This window comes from Zootoca vivipara, chromosome 17 (assembly GCF_963506605.1).
Source record: "Zootoca vivipara chromosome 17, rZooViv1.1, whole genome shotgun sequence".
Lineage (NCBI taxonomy): Eukaryota > Metazoa > Chordata > Lepidosauria > Squamata > Lacertidae > Zootoca > Zootoca vivipara.
The window spans coordinates 12,420,861-12,437,789 of NC_083292.1; the positions used below are offsets into that span (position 1 = coordinate 12,420,861).

Here is a 16,929-nt window from a genome sequence, read left to right on the forward strand (position 1 = left end):
TTGTTTACTGCGGCATTAACTTCTGCAAGAACCTAGTCCGCAAGACGCATGGAGTTGGGTTATATATTTAAATTACTTATTGGATTTGTATACCGCCTTCCTACCAAGGCACCCAAGGCGGTTTACAATTTAAATACTAAAACAAATAGGATTATCTTAAACGAAGACGGACAAGAGTCCTCTCCTGCCAGCTGCGTACTGCTGGTCTGTGGGCTCTCTGGTGCGTAGGCTCCCTCGGGGCACGCAGATCTTCAGCAGCTCCCCAGGCAAGGGGAGTTCAACGGGCGTTTACTCCCAGGCAAAAAAGGCGCAGGGGTGCAGGCTCGCTTGCTCGCTGCAACAGAAGACTGACCACCCCGTCTGGAAGCTGCTTCGCTTTCCAGGGGGAAGAAGCACAGGCTCCGTTGGAAAAAGAGAGGCAGAGAAGGAGAGGGGAGGGAGGGAGAAGTCTCCTTTGCGGATTGGGACAGCTGTCCTTTCTGTTCCCGACGTTTCACGAGCCTCCCCCCTAACATTTCTCTACTCACCCCCCCCCCCCCGGTCTGCGCTTGGGAGAGAGAAATTCTCTGGCCGGCTCCAAACCAAACGTGCGGGCATCTCTGCTTAACGGTGCCTGCTTGTCCCGTGGGGGGGGGCCTTCGGAGTCGTTCGGCAAAAAACCAAATCACACCCCCCCAGACCCGGAGCGCAATATTGTGTCAGGCCCTGAGCTGATCGTTTAACAGGAGGTGAACCCTATTAACCTCCCGCGCCGGTGTTTTTTCGCGTTTGGCCTTAAATGAAGCTTGAAAAACAAACACATTAACTTGAGAAACTCCAGCTTGAAACACCACCGGTTTTAAGGAGTCGTTAAAATAAACCGGAGGCCTTCCGACGAGAGAGCGCAAAGTGCGTGTGCACCCAACCACTCGCCCTTACCAGGGACTAGAAGCCTGTCTAAAAAAAATTAGATCGGTTTGTTTTGCCCGTTTTAACCTTTCCCTTTCCCCACCTCTGGTAGAGGCGTTCAGAATTTTAAAACGGTTTGGGCTAAAATGTAAGGACTGTATATATGTGAGAGTTTAAAATACAGACAGGAACGATATCCAGTAACTTTTCCCACCACTTTCTCCGAGCATTTTTGCCTTTACTCGAAACTGAGTCCAAGTATGTTAAACGGGACTTACTCCGCAGTAAATGTTTAGGAATCAAGCCTTAATTCTTCCGTCGTTATTCCACTTAAAAATAATCCAGCAGATTCTCAAAGAGACCTCCCTAGAGAATCTTGCTTCGTAATCAACTCTACTAAAATCAGTCAAAACGAATAAGCAAAGAAAACTGCTTTGGAGTGACCCACCTTCAAAGGAACTAGGGAAGTCAAGGGGTTTGCGGATAATAGAATCGTCGCTTATTTTTCTGCAATGTAGATGGGCGAAATCAAGTTCTAGAGCAACCCGGATCAGCGCAGAACAACGTCAAGCAAACTCTCCCTGGCCGGACCTAAGCGTTTCGGGGATTTGCAATTGTAATTCTATTTAAACAGACGTTTAAAATTTTTACAACCCGCTATTACACACACACACACACACGCCCAAAAATAGGAGTCCGGAGGGGGTTAACGGTTCGATTCACAAGCTCAGGGCCTCGTTAACATACGAAATGCGTGGATTTCAGATCAGCAGACCCTGAACACAGACCCTAAAACCGCTTATAGCCAGGGGTTTTTTTATTTAAAAAGTTAAGCTGTGTATCAGTGTTGCTAATAAATAAACACGTTCACAGGGACGTGAGCCCCGTTGAAATAAACGGCGCTGACCTTTGCTTAAAAAAGGAAATCCGTTTCAGATAGAGGGCTTCTTGGGGAAACCACGGTCGTGGCTTTCAAATCCAAAAACCACGCCCCACAAAACCCCCAACTCACTTATGGAGGCCCGCGTACACAGCAGGGTCAAGGAATGTGGGCAAAGAACTCTGAAACTAAACCGAAATCAATGCGAGGAGCATTTCCCCCCTATTGAAGCAATCGCCGAGGTTTTAGGAAGTCACCCATTTCCCCCCTCCATTATTTTAGCCCTACCAATTCAGAACAAAAGCAGTCATTGACTTAGAAGCTGCCGGATGGTATGAACCCTAATTCTCGCGAATCTGAGAGAGAAACTGGGGCATCAGTTTCCTTTTCCCGCAACTGTCTTTGTTGTTGTTTTTTAAAAAATAAAAACAAAGAGCTCGCCCATGCCATGGAGAGATTCCTTTCAAATCCAGAATCTCTGCTTTCCTAAATGAACGTTTTCCACATTGTACTTGTTACTGTAATTCTCGCATACATGTTTATTCAGAGGCAAATCGCATCGAGTCCAATGGAACTCAATCCCAAGGGACTGCCTACACCGATTTAGGGGTGGCAATGTGACGCTTTGCTCGCTCACTTTTATGCGGGGCGTCCGCATGAGGTAGTGATTATCTCATAGCCAGTCTGTATTCCCCCCCCCCCAATTTAGGGGCTGGAAAGGAAAGTGTGTGTGTGTGTGTGTGTGTGTGTGTGTGTGTGTGTGTGTGTGTGTGTGTTGTTTAAACGCAACAACGACTGTTTACGTTTTCGTACAGCTAGGTTTACTTCTGAGCAAACACTCAAAGCGACAGGAACAACGCTAAGCAGCTTCTGTTGTGCCTGGGGGAGGAAATTCATTTTTATGTAGCCTATTAGTTAAAAGGGTTCTTCTAACAATTATAAACTGTGCCATCCAGGTAGAACTTTGGGGGCAGAAGTCCAGGGAGCCACTCTGAAGAATGAGCAGGAGGGTAGCCGTGTTGGTCTGACGTAGTCGAAACAAAAAATAAAATAAAAATCCTTCCAGTAGCACCTCTTAGAGACCAACTAAGTTTGTCATTGGTATGAGCTTTCAGGTGCATGCACACTTCTTCAGATACAAGACAAACACAGCTAGTTACTAGACTAGTTACTAAAAAATCGCCTCCCAGGAAAGGAAAAATCCTTGAAAAGGCTGGGCAAGATCCAGACAAAGCCAAGTTCGTTGGAAATCGCCAAGATTCCCCTGGGAGAGATCAAGTTGCGTACACACCATACATTTAAAGCACACACACACCCCAAAAAATAATCACGTGAACTGTAGTTTGTTAAGGGGCTTTTAAGGCGTAAACTACGGTTCCCAGTATTGGGAGGGTGTTTTTAACGTACTTTAAATGTATGACATTCTGATAAGAAGAGAGCGGGAGATCCATGCGATTTAAAAGAGCATGGATCGTGCCCATTGCCTACCAGCAGGTGTTCTGCATCACTCCTTGCTGCAGAGGTGTAAACAGAAAGGGAAAGAGAGCGGGGGCGACTGGACACAGAAAATTATGTCCGGGTTGGCTAACAGAGCATTCTCGGCAGGAGACGGTGGTAGACTTGGCAGTTTTTGTTCCTTTCTGCTCACGGTTTGCTACCAGCAAACATGTGCAGGCGTTTCTGCTTCCCGAGGAACAGCGAGAGGGAGGGAGAGAGGGAGAGGGAGAGAGAGAGAGAGAAAGAAAGAAAGAAAAAGAAAGAAAGAAATCTCCCAAAAGCGTCAGACCCAAATGGGACTACAGCACACACCGGGCCTCTTCTCTGCAATGAAATCTTTCCTTTCCAGAACCAAAGCGGCTCCTCTCCAAAAAGGTCATGGGGCTGATAAACCAGATCCGGAGCTCCTTGCTCTAACACACACACACACACACACACACACACACACACACACACACACACACACAATGAGCCCGTGTGCCGCGATTGGAAGATCAACGATATTTGCAACGCTGGTTGGGATCAGATTCAAGGCCCCAGCTAGCCCTCCCCCTCTCTCCGCATTCTTGCCATAAAAAGAAGTTAGGGACTGTGATTCTTCGATCAATTCCCCTTTGAAACCAGCGGGGCTGATCTACCAACTGCTGGTCCTATACCCACAGAGGATGTCACCCTAAAGACTCTTAGCTAGTGAGGAACTGAACCTTGCTGGGTCTTACTTCCGAGGAACTACCGTAAGCGCAGGCTTGAACTTTCTCTTGACGCTGAAGTCGAGGTCCTGTTATAGCGCCTTGGGCGGCGTTCATTGCCTCGGCAGAAACCGCTTCATAGTCAGGGCCCCAACAACTCCCAATAATTTCAGCTTAACTGAATTGTAGGTTGTTGCTGTTAAAAAACGGGAGCATAATATATGACAACAACTGCTGGAACAGGAAAGTTGGGGGGTGGGGGTGGCCGTGTGCAAGTTAATTTATGCGGCCCTCTGAAATAGGTGTTTCATTTAGTATACACCCGGGGAAAATTTAAAATGCAAAAACAAAGACCCAGCATTTTATAAATGAATGTTTAAATTATGCTGAACTAAGGCTTTAACGAGACATAATACTTAAAAAAAAACCCAACCTATTTTTGTTATTGTGTATATATATATACTATATATGTGTGTACTATAGAGAGAGAGAGAGAGAGAGAGAGTTTGAAAGGCCTGCTAAGGCGAATCCTAAATTTATTTTACTTCCCTTCCGAAGACATGAATAGAAAGATGACTAAACAGGCGAAATCCCATCATTTCCCCCGCTCAAAATAAAGTACTAACAAAGCTCTGTATTGATATAACCCCCTCCCTGTATTTTTTTCATATATATTTTAAGCAATGTAAACACACGTTTGCCTCCCCGCGCTTCCCCACACATTTATAAGAGGTTTTCTCTGTTCTGCGCTCCCAACTCTTTTCTTTTCCATATTGAGACAAAACGCAGAGCTTCCCCTTAAAGAAACACAAGTGACTGAAAGCAGATTACCCTGAAAGAGTGAGGTTTTTAAATATATATTTTCTTCCAGAACAGGCCTATAAAATGTTTCCAACCTATCTATCCCCCGAAGGGAATTTGAATTCATTCCTTAGGAACTTTTTTAAAAATAAATAAAAGCATTAAAACGGCATTGAAATTCTGAACTTTAATTTTCTGCACCGTGGTGGGACGGTTTTTTTAAGAAAGAAAGAAAGAAAGAAAGAAAGAAAGAAAGAAAGAAAGAAAGAAAGAAAGAAAGAAAGAAAGAAAGAAAGAAAGAAAGAAAGAAAGAAAGAAAGAGAACCGTATGTTGCGAAACCCACATTTTACCGCGACTCAACAGAGACTAGAACCCAAACTCCGGACATTGAAAAGAAACGACGCTTAAGATTTTAAGCAGATTTTGCGCCAGCTAAAATATTAACATATTTAGTTTTAAAGCGGGCAGCGTATCCCTGTGGAAGTTAAAACCTCCGCTCGACTGCTTGGATCTCAACGTTTAATTCTTATTTTTGTACTTAAAAAAAAAACAGGGATTGAACCCTTGTGGTCACTCGTTGACCCCTTTACACGATGCAACCCACAAACCAAGTCAGGCCAGGCGGACTACTTCTACCTGAGCGAAGGGTTTTAGGGATCGAGCCTGCCTCTTCCGCCGAATCAAAGGGAGACCGCTGACGCCCCCACCCGAAACAATTTATTTAGGTGAAAATGAGTCCTCGTTAAAAACTCAGCCGGAATGACAAGTACACGTCGTTGCGTTCAGGATGAAAGTGGATCAGCCAGTTTTGAGTACAATTAAATTTAGTTAATTTGTGGGCTACCACCTTGCGGGAAGCTATTTTAAAGTTATAATGGGCAGCAAATTATCGGAAGGAAATGACGAGGAGGGTAGGGCGGGGCGGTAGAGGGAGCGCAGGCTGCGATCCTAGGCGCGCGCACACACTTATTCAACTCAGTAGGACTTCTTTCTGAGTAAACGTGTACAGGATCTATTAAACCACTACAGCGCTGCTGTTTAAAAATACACATTGTGCCTATATGTAAAGGTTGGGGCTCAAAAAAGAGTTTTGGAAGGACGAGTGTTGATTAAGCCTGGTAATGAACTAATCATTTAATTATCGCATGATGATGATCCTCCACACCTATTTTTCTAATCAAAAAGGTTTCCACCAGCGTTATCCTGTACTACTGTGAACTGTAAAGGGGAGTTTTAAAAAGGCAAACAAATCAGCAACATTTTTGGGTCAGATAAGCCGAGGTATCGCTACATGAAATTCGGAGTCAATAAACGGAAGGATCCTGGATCCTTGGAAGTAAGCACCGCTGAAGGAGAGAGGCGGGCACGAGTGAAAGTGGTTGGGATCGGGGCGTTTAAGGACGAATTCGTTACTTAGTAACTCCTGCACTTAAGCAAAGCCAGAGCAGGAAGAACGTAAGGAAAACAATGAAGGGGAGGGTGAAAAAAATGCCACAAGCAAGGGGGGGGAAGGGTGCCTGATGGTATTCATGGCAGGAATGAAGACTAAACTCCAGGAAGTCGATTAAAAGTCCCAACGTGCTCAAAGGTTGTTGTTGTGTTTTTTTACTATCCAAAGCGCAACCTTAACGCCGCAACCTCAGCGTGTCTTCTGCTCAGAAGAAAGCCCAACAGCACTTCCAAGTTTCAGTAGGCATAGGAATCGCAGCCTTCCCTCCTTCCCAGTCCCCCCCAGATTATATTTATGTATTCAACGGGACATCCCCAAAGCGCCCAACTGTGACAGGATCGTGCATAAATAAATAATAATAATAATCGCCTTAAAATACTGTAAATAGATAAAAGAACGCCTGGTATATTCCCCATTCCTCTGCATTGCGTCCCCACCGGGGCAGAAAGCACCTGAGAAGGGGTCTTTCGGGGAAGGGGTTTGGGGGTGAGGAGAAACGGCGGACCCCGCTTCCTCGGAAAGAAGCCCCTAGCGACCCACGGAGTCCCATCCTAGCCCTGCTCAGAGTAGCCCCATGGAAGTCAATGGACCTGACTCACTTAGGCCTGTCCATTTCAAAAGGCACCACTAACAGAAGCCTCGCCCGATCTCCTCTGAGCAAGACCCCCTCCCCCTTTACTCCAGAGGAAACCTGCCGCTTGCTTTAGAGAGGCCGGGAATCGCCGAATTGGAAGGGAACCTCCAGGGTCATCCAGTCCAACCCCCTGCGCGCAAAATAGGAAAGGGGAGGAAGGCGCAAAGGGCTCTGACCTGCCGGCCTTGGTGACGATCATCTCGGTACCCAGCTGATTGAACTCGTCCCAGAGCGCCTTCATCTCCAGCTGCACGTTGACGTTGGCCACTTTGGGGTTCTTTTTGACGGGAGCCTTGGCCGAGGCCGGCGCCGATCCCCCTCCGCCGCCTCCCCCTCCGCCGCTCTCGGGGGTGTCGGAGCCCGGCGGCTGCGGCGGCGGAGGGTTGGCCCCGGAGCCGCCTGCGAAAGCGTAGCCGAGCTGCTGCGGCTGCTGTTGCTGCTGCTGCTGGCTGGCGTGGTGGTGCTGTGGCGCCGGTGGCGGCTGCGGCGGCGGGTGTTGCTGCTGCTGCTGCTGCGCCGAGCACGGCTCGTAGTGCGGCGCCTCATGCTGTCCGTACGGGTCCCCCGGCGACGGCGAGAGGTGGTGGTAGCCGGCCGCCGCCGCCGCCGACGCGTTGAGGCTGCTCAGGCTGTTGGCCGTGAAAGCGGCGACGTCGCAAAAATGGGACAGCTGCGTGAGCCAAGGGCTGGAGATGGCTGATATCATGCCGGAGGAAGGAGAAGGGGGGAGGAGGAGAAGAAGAAGAAAAGAGAAAGAGAGAGAGAGAGAACAGCGGGCGGTCAGGTCGGTTGCTCGCTCGCTCGCTCGCTTCCCGGAGCTGCTCGCCCTCCTGAGGTAAAAGCTGCCCTGAACTGGGCCTCGCCACCGCCGCCTCAATTTATAGCGCCCCGCCGCTGAGGGAGAAAGAGAATGGAGGCTCCCCTCTCTCTGTCGGTTGACTTGGCCTCTTCTCTCTCACACACACACACTCCCCCCCTTTTAAAAAAGCGCTCGGCCAAGTTCGCCTCAGCGCCGGCTGGCTCACTCCTTCGCTCTCGGTGGCGCGCCTGCGCGCGCACCAAAAACTTTATAGCTTATCCCCGCGGCTGCTTCTCCTCATAAACGCGCCGAGAAAGGCGCGCGAGGCGGCCACCGTCTCGGCTTGGGCTTCTGCGCCGGAGAGACGCCTAGAGAGAACTGAACGCCTAGAGAGAGAGGCCCAGAAAAGCCCCTCGCTCGCGCTCTGAAGGAACGAGGCAGAGTCCTGCCTCTTTTTCTCTGGCGTTTTCTCGATTCCCCGGCGGCGCGAGGAAGCGAGCGAGCGCTACTGACAAGAACTCCCTCAGACTGCCTCTCTCTTTTTTTCTCGTGCTGTGGCGCTCCTGACTGACTGACTGACAGACGGACTGAGTCATTCCCCTGAGGACTGGGGGGGGGGGGCGACGGTGGAGAGGCCTGGGCGCGCGCCACGCTCTCCTATCTCCTCCTCGCGCCCAGCCCAGCAGGGGACGTCCCTCCTCCCACCGCCACTCTCTTTCTCCTCCCCCCCTTCTCGCTTTGGCTTTTGGCCTCGCCCCCGAAAGGGAGAGGGCGAGCCAGCCAGCCCGGCCGTCAGTCAGCCAGCGACCGCTCGCTGCTGGCTGCCCGGGCAGGGCTCGGCACCTCCGCCCCCCTCCACCCTCTTCTTTCCCCTCATCTTTTAAACGCTCAGCTTGCTTCCATTTTCTCCTGGCTTGGCTGTGAGGCGGGCTCTTCTCTCTCTCTTTCTCTCTCAGCAGAGGGCCTCCCTCTTTTCGCTGCCACCAAACCGGTTCTTACTCTCCCCCCCCCCCCCACATCACCTTCTTCTTCAATAGCGATAAAGGGGAGCCCCTGCAGGTAATGCGCGCGCGCGCGCTTTTCCTTGCCTCGGGAGCCGCGGAGTGATTGACAAGCGGGGAGAGCGCGCGCGCGCGCTTGGAGGGGGTGGGCTTTTCCTGGAGCTCTCCCTTGGCTCGCTCTCCCAGCTTTGATGCAAGCAAAAATTTACATGCAACCTCTTTTTTAAAAAAACCAACCACTTGCATCGCCTCTCATCCACCCCCACCCCCATTTCCTATTATACTGCAAATTAATTATCTGCGTATTATAGACACGCAAACTCATCCAGCACCACTGCAGCTTTCCTACCCATTCACACAGGCTTGTTTTTACCCAGGACCTCTGAAACTTCAGCAAGCGCCGGTCCACAAATCTCTTATGCCGTATACTGTAAGCAAAAGCGAGGGGCGTTATTTGAGCTCTTAACCCTATTAAATGGCCAGGAGGATTTGGGCAGGAATCGCCTCTCCAGGACGAAATTGTCCGAATTAGGCCCCCGGTCTATACAGTGTTGAGTGAGGTTTACTGTACTATATGAGATTGCAGTACTAATCCGGATTGCGGGCTCGCTAGCACGTGAACACAATAGTGGAGGGGGTAGGGGGATAAATTCGCTGTTGCTAACCCGGAGTGAAAGAACAGGAAGGTAGGAAACTGCTTTATACCGAGTCAGATCACTGGTCTATCTAATTCAATATTGTTCCCAATGACAGGCAGCGATTCTCCAGGGTTTTAGAAAAAGAACATTCCCAGCTCTACCTGAGATGCCCGGGACCTTCTGCATGCAAGGCAGATGACCTACCACTGAGCTATGACTTTCCCCCCAATGCTCAGCATGCTGTAAGGAATGAAATGATATTGATTTCAAGAAGAGGTATTATTATTATTATTAGATTAGTTTGCGAGATTACAGTGGGAAGCGCATTTTATTGGAAGTCAAGTTACAAGGAAACCACAGAATTATTCTGATTCCTCTGTTCGGATTTAAAAATAAAATTAAGATTAAAATTATTCCTGCGGAGAATACCCACTGAAATCAGACTGAGTGGGCATCTTTTCTTACACGACTCTTTAGATATCGTATTCAATGGAGTTTACTTCCTCTCAAAAAAAAAATTGTTCCTGTAAGAGAATTTAGTTACTTGGAAATTTGAGGGAAGTTAGCAGGACTCTTCTGCCGAGGTTAAATCCCGCTATATAATGAAATAGCGAATATACAATATAAGTTTTATTGTTTAATATTCAATTCAAGTAAGTATAGTCTATTTTAAAAACAAGCTGATATGGCTTATTTTATGATGTAGTTTGGAAGCCTGTCGTATTATTCTGAGCTACTCTTGGACACCTCCTCAAGCCGGAAGGTCTCATACTGGAGAGAGCGAGCCATGGAAGTGAACGGGAACCGCGCAATACCACATCTCTCCCATTCACTTCCGTGGGGTTCCCATACGTGACCTTTCCGCGAAGTTTAATTAATTAAAGGTCATTTGTATCCTGCATTTCCACCAGCTAGTTCTTCCAGGAGGTTTACAAACACGTGCTAAATGCATAGTATTGCGTCCTGTCACTGTGTTATTCGCTTGCTATTTAGCACGGTGTGCTTGCTGCGCTGTAATACAGCATATAGCCTTTATTGATCTGGTCGTCTGGATGAGCCCCCAGTCTCTCCCCACCCCACCCCACCCCCACACAAATGGAGTATTTGAAACAGAGAACTCTCTCCGCCACTCTCCAATTAAACGACTTTATTGATTTCAACTACTTTGTGGCCTTGTAGAAAATCGCCTCCTGACTTTGAACCAGCCAGGGGTTTTAAAGTTCTAAAACCATTGTTTTATACTTTCTATAAGCGCCATATGACTTCCTATACCACAACACTGCTAATTTATTTTATTTCTAATTATTTGTATTTCTTCCAAGCTCTGTAATCTCGTGAATTCCTCATCGCCAAGGCTAATGCCCCTTTGCGCGTTGAAATGAACCGGGCTATCGCAGTGCAATCTAGCACAAGTTCATTTCTGTGTATTTATTTATAGTAAACTTTTTTTAATTTAAATGGACCTGGCTTCCAAGTTAAGTGATTAAGATCTCTGTATATAAAATATAACCCAGCGCTTACCATATTTACCGGGAAGCAAGACTCAAACGTGTTTTATGTCAGCTCCACAGAACGTTAGTGTGATCCTGTGTGTATAATCTGCACGGTACATGGGAACCATCTGGTGAAAACCTGAAGTTCTATTCATTTATTCCGAAGTTTCAGCCATTTATTTTTCAGTAGGGGTTCCTTCTCACTCAAAGGAACAGGGCTTTAAAAAGTCATGTGGTTAGATTTGCGTTCCCTTGACTTTCCTTATGTAGAAGGGAACTATTATAGTTCCTTGTAAATTTAATAAGAATAGAATTGAATAATACTTTAATAAGAATATAATAGAATAGACCTATATGTCCCAAATACTCAACTTTCTCCTGTTCTTACAGGCAAATTAGAGAGAGCTTCTCCCCCCCTCCCCCCAAACACACACGTGGTCCCTTCCTGACTGCGCTGCAATCGCAGCTAATAACTCCATAGCTCAGGGCTACTTTGCTAATTGACAGCGAAGCAGCACATTACAAGCATGTGCCTAACCTAGATTTACTATCGATTTGAGAGAGCCTGTGGTTTGTTTGTTTTTTTCCCGTGGGCGGTGGCTCCAGTTGCTAACGTTATATATGCCACCCAAATGCCACAGATGCTTTTACGCGGAAGTCAACCCCACTGGGTGCAGTGGGGCTGACGCCCAGGTAGGCTTCTGTTTCGGGACTCCAGCCTCGGTTACTTTTAGAGGAGAAAAGACGCCGGCAGACGTGCGAGCAAACCAGAAGAGGCTAGGGTTTAGTTCCAAGTAGATCGGTTAACTTAAACAAAAGGTTTTGGTTTTTTTAAGAACCCCAATCAGAACTGCAATGTTTGCTGCTCACAGCCCCATCCGCTCACAGGGTGAGTTTAATGCTAAGCGACTTGGTTAGGCTGCACAACATTCATCATAATAGTAATTATTATTATTGTTGTTGTCGTTAATTATTATGAATTTTAATGGGTACTCCAAGCAGAACCCATTGAAACTAATGGACATGACTAATTTAGGTCCATTAGCTCCTATGGGTCTACTCTATTTTCGCTGGCTACAGCCCGAAGCTGGAGGATCCGGGTGCGCTTTTTGCTGCGGATCTCCACTGGGGAGGTTATATATGGGGAAGGGTCGTCCGTGGCTTAGCGGCATGCTCTGTAGGCAGATGGCTCCCCAGTTCAGTCCCCTTAGGATCCGGAGAGATCTGTGCCGCAGATCCCCGGAGACCCCAGTGCCAGTAAGAAGAGTTTAGAGGGGCCGCTGGTCTAACTCGGCAGCAGCCAGCTCCCTACGTCCAGAAGCCCAAAACCGCGTTATTCTCCGGCGACAAAGCGCCACGGAAAATAATATACGTGAAACAAGACGGAAGTTCCTTGGAGCAAGGGAGCCGGCGCAGGGCAAGCTGCTGAGGCGTGTCTACTCGGATGTAAGCCCAGGCACCTTGAATTCCCAGGTGTCGGCGTGCGTGCCGCAGAGGGATTGGCTTGCTGGGTTTTGTTTTGTTTGAGGCTGTTGTCAAAAGGTTTCCTTGCTGCAACGCAGCCACTGGGCCGTCTCCGGGTCTCCGAGCGCGGCAGAGCTGACTTACTCTAACCGGGAGAAGAGTATCCTAACAAACTCTGCAATTGTGCGAGTGTCTGTGGGCGAGATCCGCGGAACTCCCTTCGCCCTTGACCTCTGGGTGCTGCGCTAAGCAGCGGCTATGGGGCCGCCACATATTTTTGCAGACATCCATTCTCCCCTCCCCACCAACTGATTTTTATTTTTTTAAAGCAAGTTTCTCGAGTCTCTTCGCCGCTTACCTTCCATGTCCCGGGTAACGGCGCTGAAATGCATCCTCCTCCGGGCGGCGGCAGCGGCAGCGGAGGGGCTGTAGGGTCTGCGGAGGCCCCCACCGACGGCGGCGGCGGCGCTGGGCTCGGCGTCCAGCGCAGCGACTACAACCTCCTCCTCGTCGCTGTCGTCTTCTTCGTCGCCGCTTCCTTTTCCCTCGCGCTCAGCGGCTGAAATCAGAGAGGCGATACTGAATGCATTGGCCTTGGGGGACAGGGGGCTCGCGTCGTCCATAGGAGGGCAGAGAACCGCCGAGCCCGGCTGGAAACGGCCCGCCCGCCGGGGAGATCAGCGCGCCAGGGCCAGCAGCACTGGGAGGCGCGCGGCTCGCATGGCAGGGACCCCGCGGCCCGGCGGCAGAAACTGCTGCGGGAAGAGAAGCAGGCGAAGGAAGTTTCCGAAGCGACTCCCCCACCCCTCTCTCCTCTCCTCTGCCCTGGCCCTTCCCTCCCTCCCCCCCTCCAGCAACCCATCGCCGTTCCCTCCTCCCAGCTGGCGGAAAGTGGCTCCGCGCGCCTTGGCCCAACCCGAAATCTCCCTCCTCCTACTCCTCTGCCACCTCGTTCCAACTCCCGCTTGCCCCCCGCCCCCCGCACCTCGGATCGGCAGCCGGCCTAGCCACATTTACTCGGAAGTAAGCGCCGCGCCTGCTCAGGGAGGTTTACCTCCAGGTAAAACGCTTAGGATCGAGTGGGATTTTATGTTCTTGCTTTCTCCACACATTTCCCTCGCATTCCTTCTCTTTTCCCCAGCAAGGAATAGTTCAGGTAAATGCTCCTTGTTTTCCCTTTTTCGGTTTCCCCCTGGATTCATTGTGATTATTTACAACTCTCTCCTCCCTCCTTGGAGCGCGCATTCCTTGCAAGGCTGATGGCGCAACTCCTTTCCCTGTCGCAGAGGATTCCTCTCGCTCGCTCTGCGCACCTTTCCGTGGGTGGTGATGCCACACGGGCTGGCGCGCCTGTAAGGATGGCCTTCTGCCCCGCCACTAATTTCGCATCCTCCACTCTCCGATTCCTTTACCTCTCCGGAAACACTACTAGCAAAGAAGAGAGCTATAAATTGGAGAGGATTTGGGGTGGGGAGCAGTAGATGGGGTAGAATGCGCCTCCTCCTTCATTTTTCCAGTTCTCTTGCCGTGGTCACCAAAATAAAACATGGACAGAAGAAACTTTGTGGGGAGTGTCTGCCCAGGTGTGGAAGGACACCCCAGAACCAATTACGTATATAGGAGGAAGCAGCGCAACTCCCTCCCAGAGCGAGTCCAGCCTAGAAGCGAAACAGTCTGTCCGCTCTGGGGGAAAAAGGGGGGGGGGAAGTTGCCCGAAGAAAAGAAGGGGTCATCTCACTCCGCAAGACCTTGAGAATGAACAATCCCTTCTTCTGCCCGGTCTATGGGCGGGCACTGAAAACGGTTTCTCCAGAGGTGCGTGTGGACAGATTAGTTCTACCGCGTTTTAATGTTTCGACCTATAAAGAGGCCGCACTATTAGCGGTGACCCCAACACCCCCCCCCAATATACCAATCCCATGGGCTGCTATATCCTCAGAAGTGCGTGCACTTAGATCTCCCTCCCTCCCAAACAAAGCGCGCAGCGGGTTGTGCGGAGCCGCCTTTCACTCCCACTAACGGCTGCAAAACTGAACGTTGCGTAAGACAGCAATTACAGCTCTATGGCAATTATGGCGAGGAGCCTTGATTCGCACCCCAAACCTCTCCTCCCCTCGCGCCGGAGATGTCATCACCGACCCCTAATATCTGGCTGGAGACTTGGGGACGAGACACGTACCAGCTTGTTTGCGAAGGATTGCCAGGGGTGGGTTTTATTGGGGGGGGGGGTGCCACCCCAGATCCAAACACCACCTGTTTAAAAACTTAAACCCTTTCTCGGGGTGGGAATCAGCTTCGTAGAGACCTAGGCAGAGACATCTCTTTCCGATCCAGGCCATAGCTGCCAAGTTATCCCTTATTTTAAGGGATTTTCCCTTATGCTGAATAGGCTTCCTCGCGAGAAAAGGGAAAACTTGGCAGCTATGATCCAGGCTCAGAAGCCCAGAGAGACACGGGCCGCTTTCGGTTTGAGGCCTCTAGCCATAATAATCTTTTTTTTAAAAAAATGACGACGGGGTGGGTGGTGGGTGGGAGAAAACATATCCAAAAAGCGAATGGATTGTTTGTATACTCAGCTGATCTGAGAGGACACATTCACCGCGGTCTAATCTTCAGCCATTCCAACCGTTTTATTGTATTAATATCTAGGAACACTTTAAACTATCTAATATGACAAAGTTCTATATCGGTCAACAACAAAGTCTTTGATCAAATCCCATCTCTTATTTGTTTCGGCTCAGAGCTTCAGATATATTCAATGTGTCATTTTTTGGTGGTCTCTTAAGCAAAAAAATAAATTGCAAAAAGTTATCAAATGCTCCCAAAATTTAAAAAAGTGTCTAAATTTGAGATTAAGGTTGAGAGCAAATGGATCCCCCTTCCTAAAGCAAAATTACTCTAGGAATGAAATATGAACCGAGTATGAATCGGGCTCTCAATCCCATAATAGTCCCAAACTCTTCTGCGTTAGTATGATTTTATACCAAAAGTAACTGCGGAGTATTTATTACTACCGTTGCGTAGTATTGAGAGTAGTCATCTTACAGTAAGTAGGGAAGTACAATACATTCTATTAAGAACGTTTACTTGCGGCTGGAGAATGCTTTAAGTGAGAAACCATAATAAAAAGAATTAGCAGTTCTTAAACAATATTTCCATCTGGATCGAGAACGCTCTCTTGATGCAAAACGGTGATAAACCAGAATGGATACGGAAGAAGGAAGGAATTTTACATGAAATATCCCTTTGGGACCAAAGCTGCAGTAAAGAGAATTATGGATCTTTTGTGCAATGCCTGACGCTGAATTCGGAGAAATAAATAAAACACTTTCTGGGTTCCAAACAGTATAAAAGTCATGATTGTTTTGTGAAATTGCAAAAAAGTTCCCAGGTGCTATATCTCTCGGGAGTCCAAAAGCCTGAGCGGCATAAAGACATACATAATTTCTGGACTCGCAACCGAGGTATAAAGAGGATTTTGTCCCGGTTCACACAAGTTGAGCAATCAGCACTGGTTCCGAGGATACCCCGCCGCCGAAAAGACCCCCACCCACTTAAGTCTTCGTGCCGCGGGAACCTTCGCTCGGCTGCGCACGTCTCGGATCCCTTCCAGGGGGCTGCGATCCTAACCGCACATCCTTGGGAGTAAGCCCCATTGAGTTCAATAGGACTCCCGAGCGAGTTAGACACAGAAACACACACAAATACATCTGCTTAACTGGCCAGGTCACCTGCAAAGCCTGCCTTGAAGCGCCGTCCCCTTTTTCTCTGCTGCAACGTTAGAAGGCCAGACGGGGAGAACAGGATCGCTTTTCGCGGCTGCTTCCAGGCGCAGCACTCCTGCAACCCGATCTCCCCCGGCTACAGACGAGCCCTTCAGTCCGAAGTGTGGTGGGGCGGTGGGGGGGGGGCTGGATAAGCGGGCTTTGCTCCCCCCTCTGCATTATACCCAGGACCCTTCCACATGAGAACCCACAGAAAAACAAAACAAAATAAACCCAGGCTAGGGCTACTGGTACCTCGATAGGTAAGGCAGACGCTGCAATGAAGCTTTTGCTATACCCATCGCTGCAGGGTCAGGGTGCGTATTGGGGGCCGTTGCGTGTTTTGCATAGAGACTGTCTGCAATTAACCACCACCACCACCATCATTAAAGGGAGAACCGCCAAGTGAAAGCTCTGAATTGGCATTAATGAGGAAGTTCGACCGCATCACTCCTGGATTGAATCGCGACAAGGGCTTGATGTTACGTTACATGTGGGAACCGGCTTCTCCGTGTTCCGAGAGACGCCTGTGTTATCAGGAACAACTGTCTGTGAACCGCCACCGTGAATCACACGGGATCTGTGTTTCCTGCTTTTCGTTTGCTTCTGACATCAATGTTTACAACTCTCCGCCGCCCCCCGGGAAAAAAAAAAGCTCCACTCTCATATGTACATATACTTGTAAAACAGAATAAAACTCCATCCATCTGATGAAGTGGACTGCAACCTACGGAAGCTTATGCCATCATAAATCGACGAAGTTTTCGAAGTGCCGCAAGGCTGTTCCGTAATAAGGAGCAATTTTTTTTTATGTAGCACTTTTTTTTAATACGCTTAAGATGTTGCGGGAGGGCTTACTTGACATAAGCAGTCCTAGCCAAGTCAATGGGATCCCATGGAGTCCGTAAGAGGTGGGCGGGATGTTAGCAC

The 16,929-nt window shown here is 49.0% G+C and overlaps 1 protein-coding gene across 1 annotated transcript in view; it reads right to left on the bottom strand.

The window, feature by feature from the left end:
* Nucleotides 1–8,206, bottom strand: part of TBX1 (T-box transcription factor 1) — a 44,860-nt gene extending 36,654 nt beyond the window's left edge. Inside the window, 3 exon segments of the mRNA XM_060269996.1 lie at nucleotides 7,017–7,167; nucleotides 7,250–7,307; nucleotides 7,310–8,206. Of these exon segments, the coding sequence (XP_060125979.1) occupies nucleotides 7,017–7,167; nucleotides 7,250–7,307; nucleotides 7,310–7,546 (446 nt within the window). The 5' untranslated portion in view covers nucleotides 7,547–8,206.
* Between the last annotated feature and the right edge of the window lie 8,723 nt (nucleotides 8,207–16,929).